This window comes from Triticum aestivum, chromosome 2D (assembly GCF_018294505.1).
Source record: "Triticum aestivum cultivar Chinese Spring chromosome 2D, IWGSC CS RefSeq v2.1, whole genome shotgun sequence".
NCBI lineage: Eukaryota > Viridiplantae > Streptophyta > Magnoliopsida > Poales > Poaceae > Triticum > Triticum aestivum.
Genome location: NC_057799.1, coordinates 619,071,001 through 619,084,751, shown reverse-complemented (window position 1 = coordinate 619,084,751; position 13,751 = coordinate 619,071,001). Strand labels below are relative to the sequence as shown.

The 13,751-nt window shown below is 45.4% G+C and overlaps 1 protein-coding gene across 2 annotated transcripts; it reads left to right on the top strand.

Moving 5' to 3' along the window:
* The first annotated feature begins 8,335 nt into the window (after window positions 1-8,335).
* On the top strand, window positions 8,336-13,128 carry LOC123055004 (linoleate 9S-lipoxygenase). Of its 2 annotated transcripts, XM_044478895.1 has the most exons (8): window positions 8,336-8,763; window positions 8,858-9,114; window positions 9,205-9,646; window positions 10,242-10,435; window positions 10,804-11,159; window positions 11,247-11,540; window positions 11,848-11,976; window positions 12,073-13,128. In XM_044478895.1, the coding sequence occupies exons 1-8, from the start codon at window positions 8,394-8,396 to the stop codon at window positions 12,812-12,814; spliced, it is 2,784 nt and encodes a 927-aa protein (XP_044334830.1). In that variant the 5' UTR covers window positions 8,336-8,393; the 3' UTR covers window positions 12,815-13,128. The 2 variants fall into 2 exon arrangements, with proteins under 2 accessions (XP_044334830.1, XP_044334831.1); XM_044478896.1 differs by lacking the exon at window positions 11,848-11,976.
* The last annotated feature ends 623 nt before the right edge of the window (window positions 13,129-13,751 follow it).

Below are 13,751 nucleotides of genomic sequence, written 5' to 3'. Positions count from 1 at the left end.
GGAAAGTGTTTCACAATTAATACCGCCTGGAACACCATAGTGTGATGGTGTGTCCGAACATCATAACTGCACCCTATTGGATATGGTGCATACCATGATGTTTCTTGTCAAATTACCACTATCATTTATGGGTTAGGCATTAGAGACAACCGCATTCACTTTAAAAGGGGCACCACGCAATTCCGTTGAGACGACACCGTTTATAGAAACCTAAGTTGTCGTTTCTTAAAAGTTTGGGGCTGCGATGCTTATGTGAAAAAGTTTCAGGCTGATAAGCTCGAACCCAAAGCGGATAAATGCATCTTCATAGAATACCCAAAAACAGTTGGGTATACCTCCTATTTCAGATCTAGAAGCAAAAGTAATTGCTTCTAGAAACGAGTCCTTTCTCGAGGAAAAGTTTCTCTCGAAAGAATTGAGTGGGAGGATGGTGGAGACTTGATAAGGTTATTGAACCGTCGCTTCAACTAGTATGTAGCAGGGCACAGGAAGTTGTTCCTGTGGCACCTACACCAATTGAAGTGGAAGCTTATGATGGTGATCATGAAACTTCGGATCAAGTCACTACCAAACCTCGTAGGACGACGAGGATGCGCACTACTTCAGAGTAATGCGTGATCCTGCCTTGGAAGTCATGTTGCTAGACAACTATGAACCTACGAGCTATGGAGAAGCGATGGTGGGCCCATATTCCGACGAATGGCTCGAGGCCATGAAATCCGAGATAGAATCCATGTATCAGAACAAAGCATGAACTTTGGTGAACTTGCCCGATGATCGGCAAGCCATTGAGATAAATGGATCTTTAAGAAGAAAACGGACATGGACGGTAATGTTACCGTCTATGAAGCTCGACTTGTGGCAAAGAGTATTTTCACAAGTTCAAGGAGTTGACTACAATGAGTTTTTTCTCATCCGTAGTGATGCTTAGGTCCGTCGGAATCATGTTAGCATTAGCTGCATTTATGAAATCTGGCAGATGGATGTCAAAACAAGTTTCCTTACCAGTTTTTCGTGAGGAAAGGTTGTATGTGATACAATCAGAAAGGTTTTGTCGATCCTAAGGATGCTAAAAGGTATGCTAGCTCCAGCGATCCTTCCATGGATTAGAGCAAGCATCTCGGAGTCAGAATATACGCTTTGATGGGGTGATCAAAGTTTTTGGGTTTATACAAAGTTTGCTAGAAACTTGTATTTACAATAAAGTGAGTCGGAGCGCTACAACATTTCTGATGAGTATATGTGAATGACATATTGTTGATCCGAAATGATGTAAAATTTCTGGAAAGCATAAAGGGTTGTTTGAAAGGAGTTTTTCAAAGGAAGACCTGGATAAAGCTGCTTACATATTGGGCATCAAGATCCATAGAGATAGATCAAGACGCCTGATGATACTTTCAAAAGACAGCACACCTTGACATGATTTTGAAAGAGTTCAAAATAGATCAGCAAAGAAGGAGTTCTTGGCTGTGTTACAAGGTGTGAGTATTGAGTGAGACTCAAGAACTGACCACAGCGGAAGATAGAGAAAGGACGAAGGTCGTCCCCTATGCTTTAGACATAGGCTCTATAGTATGCTATGCTGTGTACCGCACATGTAGTGTGCCTTGCCATGAGTTAGTCAAGAGGGTACAATGGTCATCCGGGAAAGGATCTCATGACAGCGGTCGAACTTATCCTTAGTACCTAGTGGATTAAGGAATTTTCTCGATTATGGAGGTGGAAAGGAGTTCGTCGTAAAGGCTTACGTCGATGCGAACTTTGACACTAATCCGGATGACTCTGAGTAGTAAACTGGATTCGTATAGTAGAGCAATTATTTGAAATGGCTCCAAATAGCGCGTGGTAGCATCCACAAGATGACATAGATATTCGTAAAGCACACGGTTCTGAAAGGTTCAGACCCGTTGACTAATAACCTCTCTCACAAGCATGACATGACCAAACCAGAACACATTGAGTGATAATCACATAGTGATGTGAACTAGATTGTTGACTCTAGTAAACTCTTTAGATGTTGGTCACATGGTGATGTGACCAGTGAGTGTTAATCACATGGTGATGTGAACTAGATTATTGACTCTAGTGCAAGTGGGAGACTGTTCGAAATATGCCCTAGAGGCAATAATAAATGGTTATTATTATATTTCTTTGTTCATGATAATTGTCTATTATTCATGCTATAATTGTATTGTCCGGAAATCGTAATACATGTGTGAATACATAGACCACAACGTGTCCCTAGTAAGCCTCTAGTTGACTAGCTCGTTGATCAATAGATAGTCATGGTTTCCTGACTATGGACATTGGATGTCATTGATAACGGGATCACATCATTAGGAGAATGATACCCAATCCTAAGCATAGCATAAAAGATCGTGTAGTTTCGTTTGCTAGAGCTTTTCCAATGTCAAGTATCTTTTCCTTAGACCATGAGATCGTGCAACTCCCGGATACTGTAGGAGTGCTTTGGGTGTGCCAAACGTCACAACGTAACTGGGTGACTATAAAGGTGCACTACGGGTATCTCCGAAAGTGTCTGTTGGGTTGGCACGGATCGAGACTGGGATTTGTCACTCCGTGTGACGGAGAGGTATATCTGGGCCCACTCGGTAATGCATCATCATAATGAGCTCAATGTGACTAAGGCGTTAGTCACAGGATCATGCATTGCGGTACAAGTAAAGAGACTTGCCGGTAACGAGATTGAACAAGGTATTAGGATACCGACGATCGAATCTCGGGCAAGTAACATACCGATTGACAAAGGGAATTGCATACGGATTGATTGAATCCTCGACACTGTGGTTCATCCGATGAGATCATCGTGGAACATGTGGGAGCCAACATGGGTATCCAGATCCCGCTGTTAGTTATTGACCGGAGAGGCGTCTCGGTCATGTCTGCATGTCTCCCGAACCCGTAGGGTCTACACACTTAAGGTCCGGTGACGCTAGGGTTGTAGAGATATATGTATGCGGAAACCCGAAAGTTGTTCGGAGTCCCGGATGAGATCCCGGACGTCACGAGAGGTTCCGGAATGGTCTGGAGGTGAAGAATTATATATAGGAAGTCAAGTTTCGGCCACCGGGAAAGTTTCGGGGGTTACCGGTATTGTACCGGGACCACCGGAAGGGTCCCGGGGGTCCACCGGGTGGGGCCACCTATCCCGGAGGGCCCCGTGGGCTGAAAGTGGAAGGGAACCAGCCCTTAGTGGGCTGGGGCGCCCCCCTTGGGCCTCCCCCATGCTCCTAGGGTTGGGAACCCTAGGGGGAGCTTCCCCCTTGCCTTGGGGGGCAAGGCACCCCTTCCCCCCCACTTGGCCGCCGCCCCCCTTGGAGGTCTGATCTCCCAAGGGCTGGCGCCCCCCCAGGGGTCCTATAAATAGTGGGGGGGAGGGAGGGCAGCAATCTACAGCCTTGGGCGCCTCCCTCCTCCCCTGCAACACCTCTCTCTCTCTCGCAGAAGCTTGGCGAAGCCCTGCCGGAGACCCGCTACATCCACCACCACGCCGTCGTGCTGCTGGATCTCCATCAACCTCTCCTTCCCCCTTGCTGGATCAAGAAGGAGGAGACGTCGCTGCACCGTACGTGTGTTGAACGCGGAGGTGTCGTCCGTTCGGCACTCGGTCATCGGTGATTTGGATCACGGCGAGTAAGACTCCGTCATCCACGTTCATTGGAACGCTTCCGCTCGCGATCTACAAGGGTATGTAGATGCACTCCTTTCCCCTCATTGCTAGTAGACTCCATATATGCATCTTGGTGAGCGTAGGAAAATTTTAAATTATGCTATGATTCCCAACAAGTATTTGCTTTCTGTTATTTAGAATAATATTTTGCATCTATATTTTCAATAAAAATGTCAAGGATAGCCTCTACCATGCTTATTTTGCTAGTATACATGTTGCTGTTTGAAAACAGAAAGTTTACCGCTGTTGCAAAAATTCCTTAGAAAAGTCAGAATGTGATGAAATGTTGAAACCTTTTGCATAATAAGCTCTGATAAATTTACTACAGTGGGAATTTTTTTTCATAATTTTTGGAGTTAGGGAAGTATGATGAATCTTGCATTCTTTACAGACAATACTGTTTTGGCAGATTGTTGTTATGTTTGCATTGTTTGCATATGTTTGCTTGTTTAATGATTCTATTTGAGGATAGGAGTATTAAATATGCAGAGGCATTTAGTATGCAATGTTTAATAATAATTTTAGTGATTTGTTACAGTAGAGGATGATAAAGTTATTGGGTTGATTTATACTAACCTATCTCACGAGTTCTTGTTGAGTTTGGTGTGTATGAAGCTTTTGAGATTTAGGAAACCGAGACATAAAAGGAATTAAGGAGACACAAAAGCTCAAGCTTGGGGATGACCAAGGCACCCCAAGATAACATTTCAAGAAGTCTCAAGCATCTAAGCTTGGGGATGCCCCGGTAGGCATCCCACCTTTCTTCTTCAACAACTATGGGTTAGTATCGGTTGAGCCTAAGTTTTTGCTTCTTCACATGAGTTGTGCTATCCTTGCAATGTCATTTTGTTTTGCTTTGCTTGCTGTTTGAATAAAATACCAAGATCTGAAATTCTTAAATGAGAGAGAGTCTTCACATAGTTACATAATTATTTAGCTACTCATTGATCTTCACTTATATCTTTTTGGAGTAGTTTTTCATCCACTCGTGTGCTTCACTTATATCCTATGAGTAAATGGTTGAATGAGTTGAATGTCATAAATCTGAAATTATATATTTTGCATTTGCTTCTCCCATGGGGAGTAATGACTTCACATCTAAGAAGTAGAAGTTGCAAATTTATTGAAGGTTAGCAAGCATTGTATTGGTCATTTGAACAATTCATGAAAGAATATTGAAGGAAGAGGGATTTCACATATAAATACACTATCCTAGACATCTTTTATAATTGGGAGCACTAATTAAGTATGACATGCTAAAGAGTTGATGTTGGACAAGGAAGACAACGTAATGGGTTATGTTTTCTCACGTCTCAGTTAAAGTATATTGTCATGGATCATTCAAAAATGTTGAGCTTGCCTTTCCCCCTCATGCTAGCCAAATTCCTTGCACCAAGTAGAGATACTACTTGTGCTTCCAAATATCCTTAAACCCAGTTTTGCCATGAGAGTCCACCATACCTACCTATATGCGGTATTTACCTGTCGTTCCAAGTAAATTTGCATGTGCCAAACTCTAAACCTTCAAATAATAATCTGTTTTGTATGCCCGAATCGCTCATGTAGCGACTAGGGGCTGTCAGTATCTTCCATGCTATGTGGGTTATTTCCAAGAGGAGTGGACTCCGCTCCTCATTCACGAGAAAGGGCCGGTAACCGGGATGCCCAGTCCCATGATCCAAAAAGATCAAAGAAAATAAATATAATTAAACAAAACTCCCCCAGGGCTGTTGTTAGTTGGAGGCACTCGTTGTTTCGAGCAAGCCATGGATTGATGCTTGTTGGTGGTGGGGGAGTAAAAACTTTTACCATTCTGTTTGGGAATCGCCTATAATGTATGTAGTATGGAAGATATTGGGAACTCTTGGTTGTTATGTTGACAATGAGATCATACCTCTCAAAATTATTTTCCTCTCTATTTTAAAATCGAGCTCTGGCACCTCTGCAAATCCCTGCTTCTCTCTGCGAAGGGCCTATCTTTTACTTTATGCAAGAGTCAAGGTGATCTTCACCTTTCCCTTTTTCATTTTATCCTTTGGCAAGCACTTTGTGTTGGGGTGATCCTGATATATATATATCCAATTGGATGTAAGTTAGCATGAACTATTATTGTTGACATCACCCAAAGGTGAATACGTTGGGAGGCAACACTATAAGCCCCTATCTTTCTCAGTGTCCGATTGAAACTCCATAACCATTAGTATTGCGTGAGTGTTAGCAATTGTAGAAGACTATATGGTAGTTGAGTATATGGAGTTTGCTATTCCTGAAAATAAGATGAATTGCAATTGTTTAATGACCGAGAATGAAGTTTGCTAGTTTTCAAGAATATGAAGCGGGTCAAATTTGAACTGTAGCTACCTCGTAGTTTGCTCTTTATTTTTTCCAAAAATCATTTCTAGGTACATAAGTATCTATTTAATCAGAGAAACACCAAAAAAATTCCATGATTCAACCACTAGCTAGGAACGGCCATTCCCGCCGTTTTGACCGCATTTTGAAACGGGCATAAAAAATTCAAAAAAAATTCAAAAAATTGGAAAACCTCCGCATTGTGTCATTATATGTGACCAAGTTTCCAGAAAAAATAATAAACTTGTAATACGGTAATTATTTTTAAAAAGTGTTCTCAGAAATGAGATATCATGTGTGAAGATTCATGGCTTTCAAGACAAATGATCAATCTTATGGCCACATTCATGGCACAGTTTGTTCAAATGACCTCATATCGTGCACAAGGGTGCATCTTGGAATGACAAACAATGTTGCCTAAGGAAGTTTTCATTTTCTTTGCACGAAAAATTCATTTTCCATTTTTTCGAGTGCCCGAAATGAGTTTTTTTGTGAAGGACCTACCATATATTTGTTGCAAAATTGGACCTAATCAATTTTATAAAATACTAGGCCATATATAATACACAATTGACAAAATGGTTGGGTGTCAAAAGTTTTGATCCACCTCTGGTGAAAAAGACAAATTCCTGCCGATTCAGTAGGAAGCGGGTCAAATTTGAACTGCAGCTGCCTCATAGTTTGCTATTTATTTTTCCAAAAATCATTTCTAGTTACATAAGTACCTATTTAATCATAAATACATGGTTTGATGGCGATACATTGAGGTTTGGACGGTGGCCGAGGGCCCCAACTCTAGAGCGCGTAAACTCGCATGCCCGCCGCGTGGTCACCGCGTGACCGTGGCGTTGCCATGTGTTCTGGGCGGCCTAGGCATGTCTAGTGGGTTGGGCACTCCCCAGGTAGGTGCTAGGAAGAATATCACAACATAAGATTCTCACGAGGAGACCGATCGATGCTCAAACATGAATAAGCAGCCAAGTGTTTGATTAGCGGTACGGGAAATGCACATGGCTAATGGGTGTGAGTTTTGGCTGGGGATGATCAGTTACTAAGAAGACCGTCTTCACAAATTTTCAGCTCAAAAGGAGGAGCCTAGGTGGTACTTGCTTTGCAAAGTACCACACTGGACATAAATACGAATGTTGAAGCTGGGATCAAAATAATTAATGGATTGAGCTGGCATTTGGTGAAGGATGGTTATTTGGGCATAGGAAAGCATTATAGAAAATGGATACCATTTGGACATGCCAAAGTGGTACTTCCTTCACAAAGTGTTTTTCTGAACAGAATAGGAAGATGAATATTTTTGAATTATTTTTGAACTAGGCAAGGAAGGTTTTTTACATATTTGACGAAGATATGACCCAAAGAATGTATGAGATTTTTTGGGAATTTTGGGAATGACAGAAATATAGGTTGCTTCACAACCTAGGGCAAAAACTGCCACATGGACATGACACATAGGCAAAACTGATGAGGTGGCGCCTAGTCATAGCAACCAACCATAATTTACAAGGTTATGACCATCTATATTGGTCATGATCAGCTAGAAATAAGGCAGCAGACCAGTGATATCTGCTTTATGACCATTTTGTGTAAGGAAATTACGACCTTTTTGACCAAAATGGTCGTTATAGTTTAGGATTTGGAGCCCCCGAACAGCTTTTGACTGTCATAGATCTATGACCAATTCTTCCCGGGTCACTGACAGAATGTCACTAGTTGACATATTTCTTGTAGTGCTAGTGCTCAGTAAAGAGATCCATTTAAAAAAATCACAATGAGAGAGGGGGGAGGGGGAGACTTTTCTGAGCACGCACGCAAGAGAGAGACAACGAGAGAAAAATATCAAGCCTTGGGGGGACCGACCACCTTCAGTATTTGTTTTTGTATCCAATGCATAAGTGTTGTTGTGATCCCAAGCTCATGTGAGCTTGGGTGAACAGTAAAGTAAAAAAAAAGGAAATATTGACAATGTTGGAGCATCAATTCTTTTTTTTTTCATGTTTTCCATGAATGTCATCTGGTGATGAAATTTGCAAGCAATCAAAGAAATTCAGAGTTTTTTGAATATTTTTTTGATTTTATTGTTCACCTTAGCTCACATGGGATCGGGATCAGAACAGCTGCGTCAACAAAATGGGAAGTTCTAGGTGTTGCATTCTGCACGAATCTTGAAGCTATGGTGTAACGTGGACTCACTCATCCCCTAGCCTAACATTTACAGCGCCAGCGTCCGTCCAATTATTCTGCCGACTATTTATATGTGTGTGTGTCCCGAGTCACACTGCCACCCACCCAACAACACCAAGCACACTGCCAGGTCTCGCCTGAACTGAACGGCTGGATGCAGATGCAGATCCGTCACAGCTCACGCCCGTGTGCCCGCGGCCCGCATGCTCCGTCTGTCACGTGCACTCGGGCGCCGGGATGGACCGCGAAGATGCTCCGTCCTGCAGGGGCACTGGGGCGCCGGGATGGACAACGTCCAACGCTCGTGCCTTCAGCGGCTCGCTCGCAGCTGAAAATCTTGCACCCGAACACCAGCACAAGCCATGGCGCCACCACGGCCACGCGTGCAGTGGCCGGCTCCGACGTACAGACCACGTCCACCGCCACAAGCGCTCGTGTCCAAGGCAAGCTGCTGCTGCAGAGCTCCGACTCGCCCAGCAGCCCGCTCCGGCTGTCCCTCCAGCTCGTCAGCGCCACCGTCGCCGGTACGTACTACAAATGTTTGTAGCTTATTAACCAGATGGTCAGCCGCACGTTATGCACTTATGCCATCGTGAGTACTCTAACAAACATGTACAGGGAGTGATGGGAGCGGCGTGAGAGGGGAGGCGGCGGCGCTGGACGCCGTCATATCGAGCGGGGAGACAGAGCTCGACGTGGAGCTGCTGTGGGACGAGGCCCTGGGCGCGCCCGGCGCAGTGCTCGTGACGAACAACTCCGACTTCCCCGTGTACCTGCAGCTGCTGAGCCTGAGCTCGCCGGCCGTCCACTTCGTCTGCAACGGGTGGGTCTATCCCGTCGGGAAGCACCCATACCGCCTCTTCTTCACCAACGACGTGCGTGCACTACACATAGATGTCATGAACTGTTTTCTTGCAGAACTTGCATATATAAGCTACAACGTACGTTTGGTTATTTTGGTGCAGGCGTACGTGAAGGAGAAGACGCCGCCGGCGCTGCTTAAGGACAGGGAAGACGAGCTCCGCCTGCTCCGGGGCGAGGGCGCGCCGGCCGACAAGCCGCTGCAGAAATGGGACCGCGTGTACGACTACGCGCTCTACAACGACCTGGGAAACCCCGACCTGCGCAAGGACCTGGCGCGCCCGGTGCTGGGAGGATCCGAAGAGTACCCGTACCCTCGCCGGACCAGGACCAGCCGGCCTCCGAGCAAGGCGGACCCCGCGAGCGAGACGAGGGCGTCGCTGGAGGAAGGGATCTACATCCCGTGCGACGAGCGGACCGGCCCCGTGGCCAAGGCGCCCAGCCTTCCGAAACTCGATGGTCACTTCGGGTCGTTGGCGGAAGTCCACGGCCTCTTCGGCAGCAACGCCAAGCCCATCCCATTCCCCTTCCCACAGGTCATCTCAGGTACCGCAATTGTCTCACCGTGCTTTTTTCTTGTTCCTTAAAAAAATAACGCCGGCCTCTGCATCGTCGGGTGGCTTGATGTATGTTTTTATTAGACCTTGGAGGAATAATAAATATAGATGACTGCATGCATCGATTAATGCAGAGGGCGGGGGTTTTAACCTCCTTTCAAAAAATAAAATAAAAAAATAAACAAACATTTTAAATAGCACGCTATAGAATCGTTAAGCCTGCTATTTAAAACTATGGCGTCGACCCACACAATTTATCACAGTGCCTGGACGGGTCTTAGGCCTGGGCCCAATTTGGCCCAGTCCGCAGCTCGAGAAAGGGTACTTGCTCACTTTTAAATAATATAATTATTCTAAAAAAACTTTTAAACAATATAATATAGCCATTTTCAAGACAAATAATTAGCCCCGAGCCTGGTCTAGACACCGAGCTTGGACGGGCGCAGGTACGTACTATATATTTCTTCCTTCTCAGACATAACTGATATTCAGTAGACTGAGATTTAGCAAGACCGTTACTATAAAATATATATGTGTGATTCCATGGAAGTTGAACTCATCAAACCTATTTTTGGTGTACATAGCGAATCGAACAGCTTGGAGGACGGATGAAGAGTTCGCTAGGCAAACACTCGCAGGGACAAACCCACTGTCCATCGAGCTCGTCACCGACTTCCCACTCACGAGCAAGCTTGACCGGGCTGTGTACGGTGACCAAGACAGCAAGATAGCCAAAGAGCACATTGAGAAGAACTTGGGAAACATGACTGTGGCGCAGGTACGTACTTATATATTTCTTCCTTGTCAAATTACAACGCATGTAAAATTCCTTCAAAGTCAAACATTATAAAAATGATCAAGTGTATAGAGGAAATGTATGTTCATATGACACACACACACACACACACACACACACACACACACACACACACACACACGTTCACAGAAAAAAAAAAGCAACATACAAAACTAAAAGTGTTTGGATAAAATATGTTCCTAATATGGTCCAATAGCAATAGTAATCATGAAATCATTCAAATTATGAGCAAGAATTTCTTAACGGAGAAGAAATAGTAAAACCATTACTCTCTTCTTCGAATACAAAAATGTAAGTGTGCCCCTCAAACCATTGCATGAATTTTGCAGGCTATAGAAAAGGACAGGTTGTACGTTGTGGATCACCATGACTGGGTGATGCCTTACTTGAAGCGCATCAACGAGCTGCCAGGCGCCGAGGAGAAGGGCGAGATCTCCCAGAGGAAGTCGTACGCCACGAGGACGCTTTTCTTCTTGCAAGACGACTCCACACTCAAGCCGCTGGCGATCGAGCTTAGCTCGCCGCACCCCAAGGATGAGCGCCTCGGCGCCACCAGCACGGTGTACACTCCGCCCGACGAACTCAAAGCCGGCGACGCCGCCTCCGACACCTTCACGGCGTGGGACCTCGCCAAGGCCCACGCCGCCTCCAACGACGCCTGCAAGAACAACTACGTCCTTCACTGGTACGCTACCCTTACAATGTTAATTAGTGGGATGAGAATCATAGCATGTGCTCATGTCATGTTGACTGGTTCGTGTGTTGTATGTAGGCTGAGGACGCACGCGACCATGGAGCCCTTGGTGATCGCGGCGAACCGGCAGCTGAGCGTGCTACACCCAATCCACAGGCTCCTCAAGCCGCACTTCCGCAACACCTTGGACACAAATTCCACGGCACGACACATCGTCATCGGCTCGGGCGACGAGCGACAGGGTGGTGCCTTTTACCGCAACATGCACGAGGTCAACTTCTTCACCGGCAAGTACGGCATGGAGATGTCCTCCAAGGCATACGCTTCATTTAACTTCACCGAGCTCGCTTTCCCCAACGAACTCATCAAGCGGTGAGTAAAATGCAACTGACCTATGTATTAAGTAAATTCTACGGAGTACAATCAAATGGCACACGTACTCCTATCAGAATTTGGAATGGCTAATTGATGCATTTGTGCGTGAGTAATGCTACATCTACAAAATGTTACTTATTTTTTTTACATGCAAACTGATGTGGAGGAGTATGATTGGTAAAATAGGGATGAAGGAGACCAACCCAGTTAGATTAAGGGGGAAGAGAATTAGTATTAGTTAGAAAAGTTAAACGTTTGTAGAGTCTTTATAGGTCTAGTATTATTGTTTGTACGTACTACGCAGTGGAATGGTGAGAGGAGCTCCGAAGAAGAATGAGGAGGAGGAGCTGCCGAGAAACGACGAGCTCAACATCTTGACGGCGATCTGGAAATGGGTCACCGAGCTCTTTTTCCCCAACGAACACATCAAGACGTACCTACCGACTAAAATGCTGACAAAGTTAATCCTACAATGCACCTGCACATCTTAGAATCTGAAATGATACTTGATGCATTTGTATGTGCGCAGAGGCGTGGCGAGAGGCGATCCGAAGAAGCCCGAGGAGCTGGAGCTGCTGATAAAGGACTACCCTTACGCGGTCGACGGGCTGGAGATCTGGACGGCGATCAAGGAATGGGTCACGGACTACTGCGCGATATACTACGCCGACGGCGACGGCGCCGTCGCGGGCGACAGCGAGCTGCAGGCGTGGTGGAGCGAGGTGCGAAACGTGGGCCACGGCGACCTGCGCGACGCGCCGTGGTGGCCGGCGATGGACAGCGTCGACGACCTCGTGGAGACCTGCGCCACCATCATCTGGCTCGGATCGGCTTATCACTCGGCCGTCAGCTTCGGGCAGTACGGGTACAACGGCTTCGTCCCCAACCGCCCCACCATCACCTCCGGGGAGATGCCGGCCGACGCCAAAGCGGTGGTGACCGAGGCCGAGTTCCTCGGCCGCATCACCCCGAAGACCGAGGCGTTCGGCCTCATGGCGCTCACCATGAACCCGCCCGTGAAGCCGGGGGAGCCGCTCATGGGAGAGCGGCCGGACACGGAGCGGTGGACGAGCGAGCAGCGGGCGGCCAAGGCGCTGCTGGAGTTCAACGCGAAGCTGGACGCGGTCGCGGAGGCCGTCAAGAAGAGGAACGCCGACGGCGCGCTGCGGAACCGGAACGGGCCCGTGGAGGTGCCCTACACGCTGCTCGCGCCGAGGGCCGACCCTGCGGCACCACACGTCGGTGGGATTCCCAACAGCATCGCCGTTTGAGCAACACTGGGCGTCCGTCGGCGGTGACAGATGTAATAAGATGCCAAAAGTATGGACTTGGTCAAGTAATAAATCAATAAAAGTGTGTACTTGCCACTCCTTGCTTGGAGCGTAAGAGCATATACAATAGTTGATAAGATAATTTTATCTTAATCGCACCACATAATTTAGAGATGACAAAGAAAATGATGTACGACGTTTGGTCTCTTAATTTTATCTCTAGTTCATAACAATATGGTGAGTTAGTTGATAAGAGATCATATCTTAATAATTAAGAAAAAACAAAGTATTTTCTTTGTTTTCTCTTTTCTTCACTTCAACCCTTACCCTACGTGGCACTGCTAAAATAGCATCTTTAGACATGCTCTAACAACTTGTCTAGAAACAAACTCATGGAGAATGTCTTCATCTTCCAGCCCAACCATTCTTCTTCGAAATTGCTCTCAGCTTCACATTTGAGCAGCAAATTATGCACTCAATTACAACATAATTAAAGTTTTATGATTGTCCTAAGTCAAAATTTAAGTTTCATCAAATATCTACCACTTAAAAAGAACGTAAGGTTTCCGTTTCAACCCTCCTCCCTCCATCATCCATCCTCTGTATATATGGCCCCCCTTCATTACTCATGTTTGATTTTTTTCACCTCATCTCTAATTTTTCTTCTAAATAATAATATTCTTTGGTAAGTTAATATCTTTTTACCAAATAAGTGCTTAACAATAAGATGATATTTTTCCTCCCATCTTTGATCATTCTTCTAACTAATATTTTCATTGGTAGGTCAATAATTCTTACCAAATACGGCTTAAGAATAAGATGACGAATAATTTATGAAAATTGAATACAAAAAATATTAAGATTTTAACCCACCAATGTGATGATAGACGTTCAATCATGGGCTAATCTACTAGAATGTTTATACTTCTGTTTCAAT

Excerpts from the sequence above, each read along its gene's own strand:
- LOC123055004 (XM_044478895.1), top strand. The coding sequence starts at position 8,394 with ATGCAGATGCAGATCCGTCACAGCTCACGCCCGTGTGCCCGCGGCCCG. Across the intron at positions 9,647-10,241 it reads CTTCCCACAGGTCATCTCAG|CGAATCGAACAGCTTGGAGG; the intron begins GTACCGCAATTG and ends TGGTGTACATAG. Across the intron at positions 11,977-12,072 it reads CCCAACGAACACATCAAGAC|AGGCGTGGCGAGAGGCGATC; the intron begins GTACCTACCGAC and ends GTATGTGCGCAG.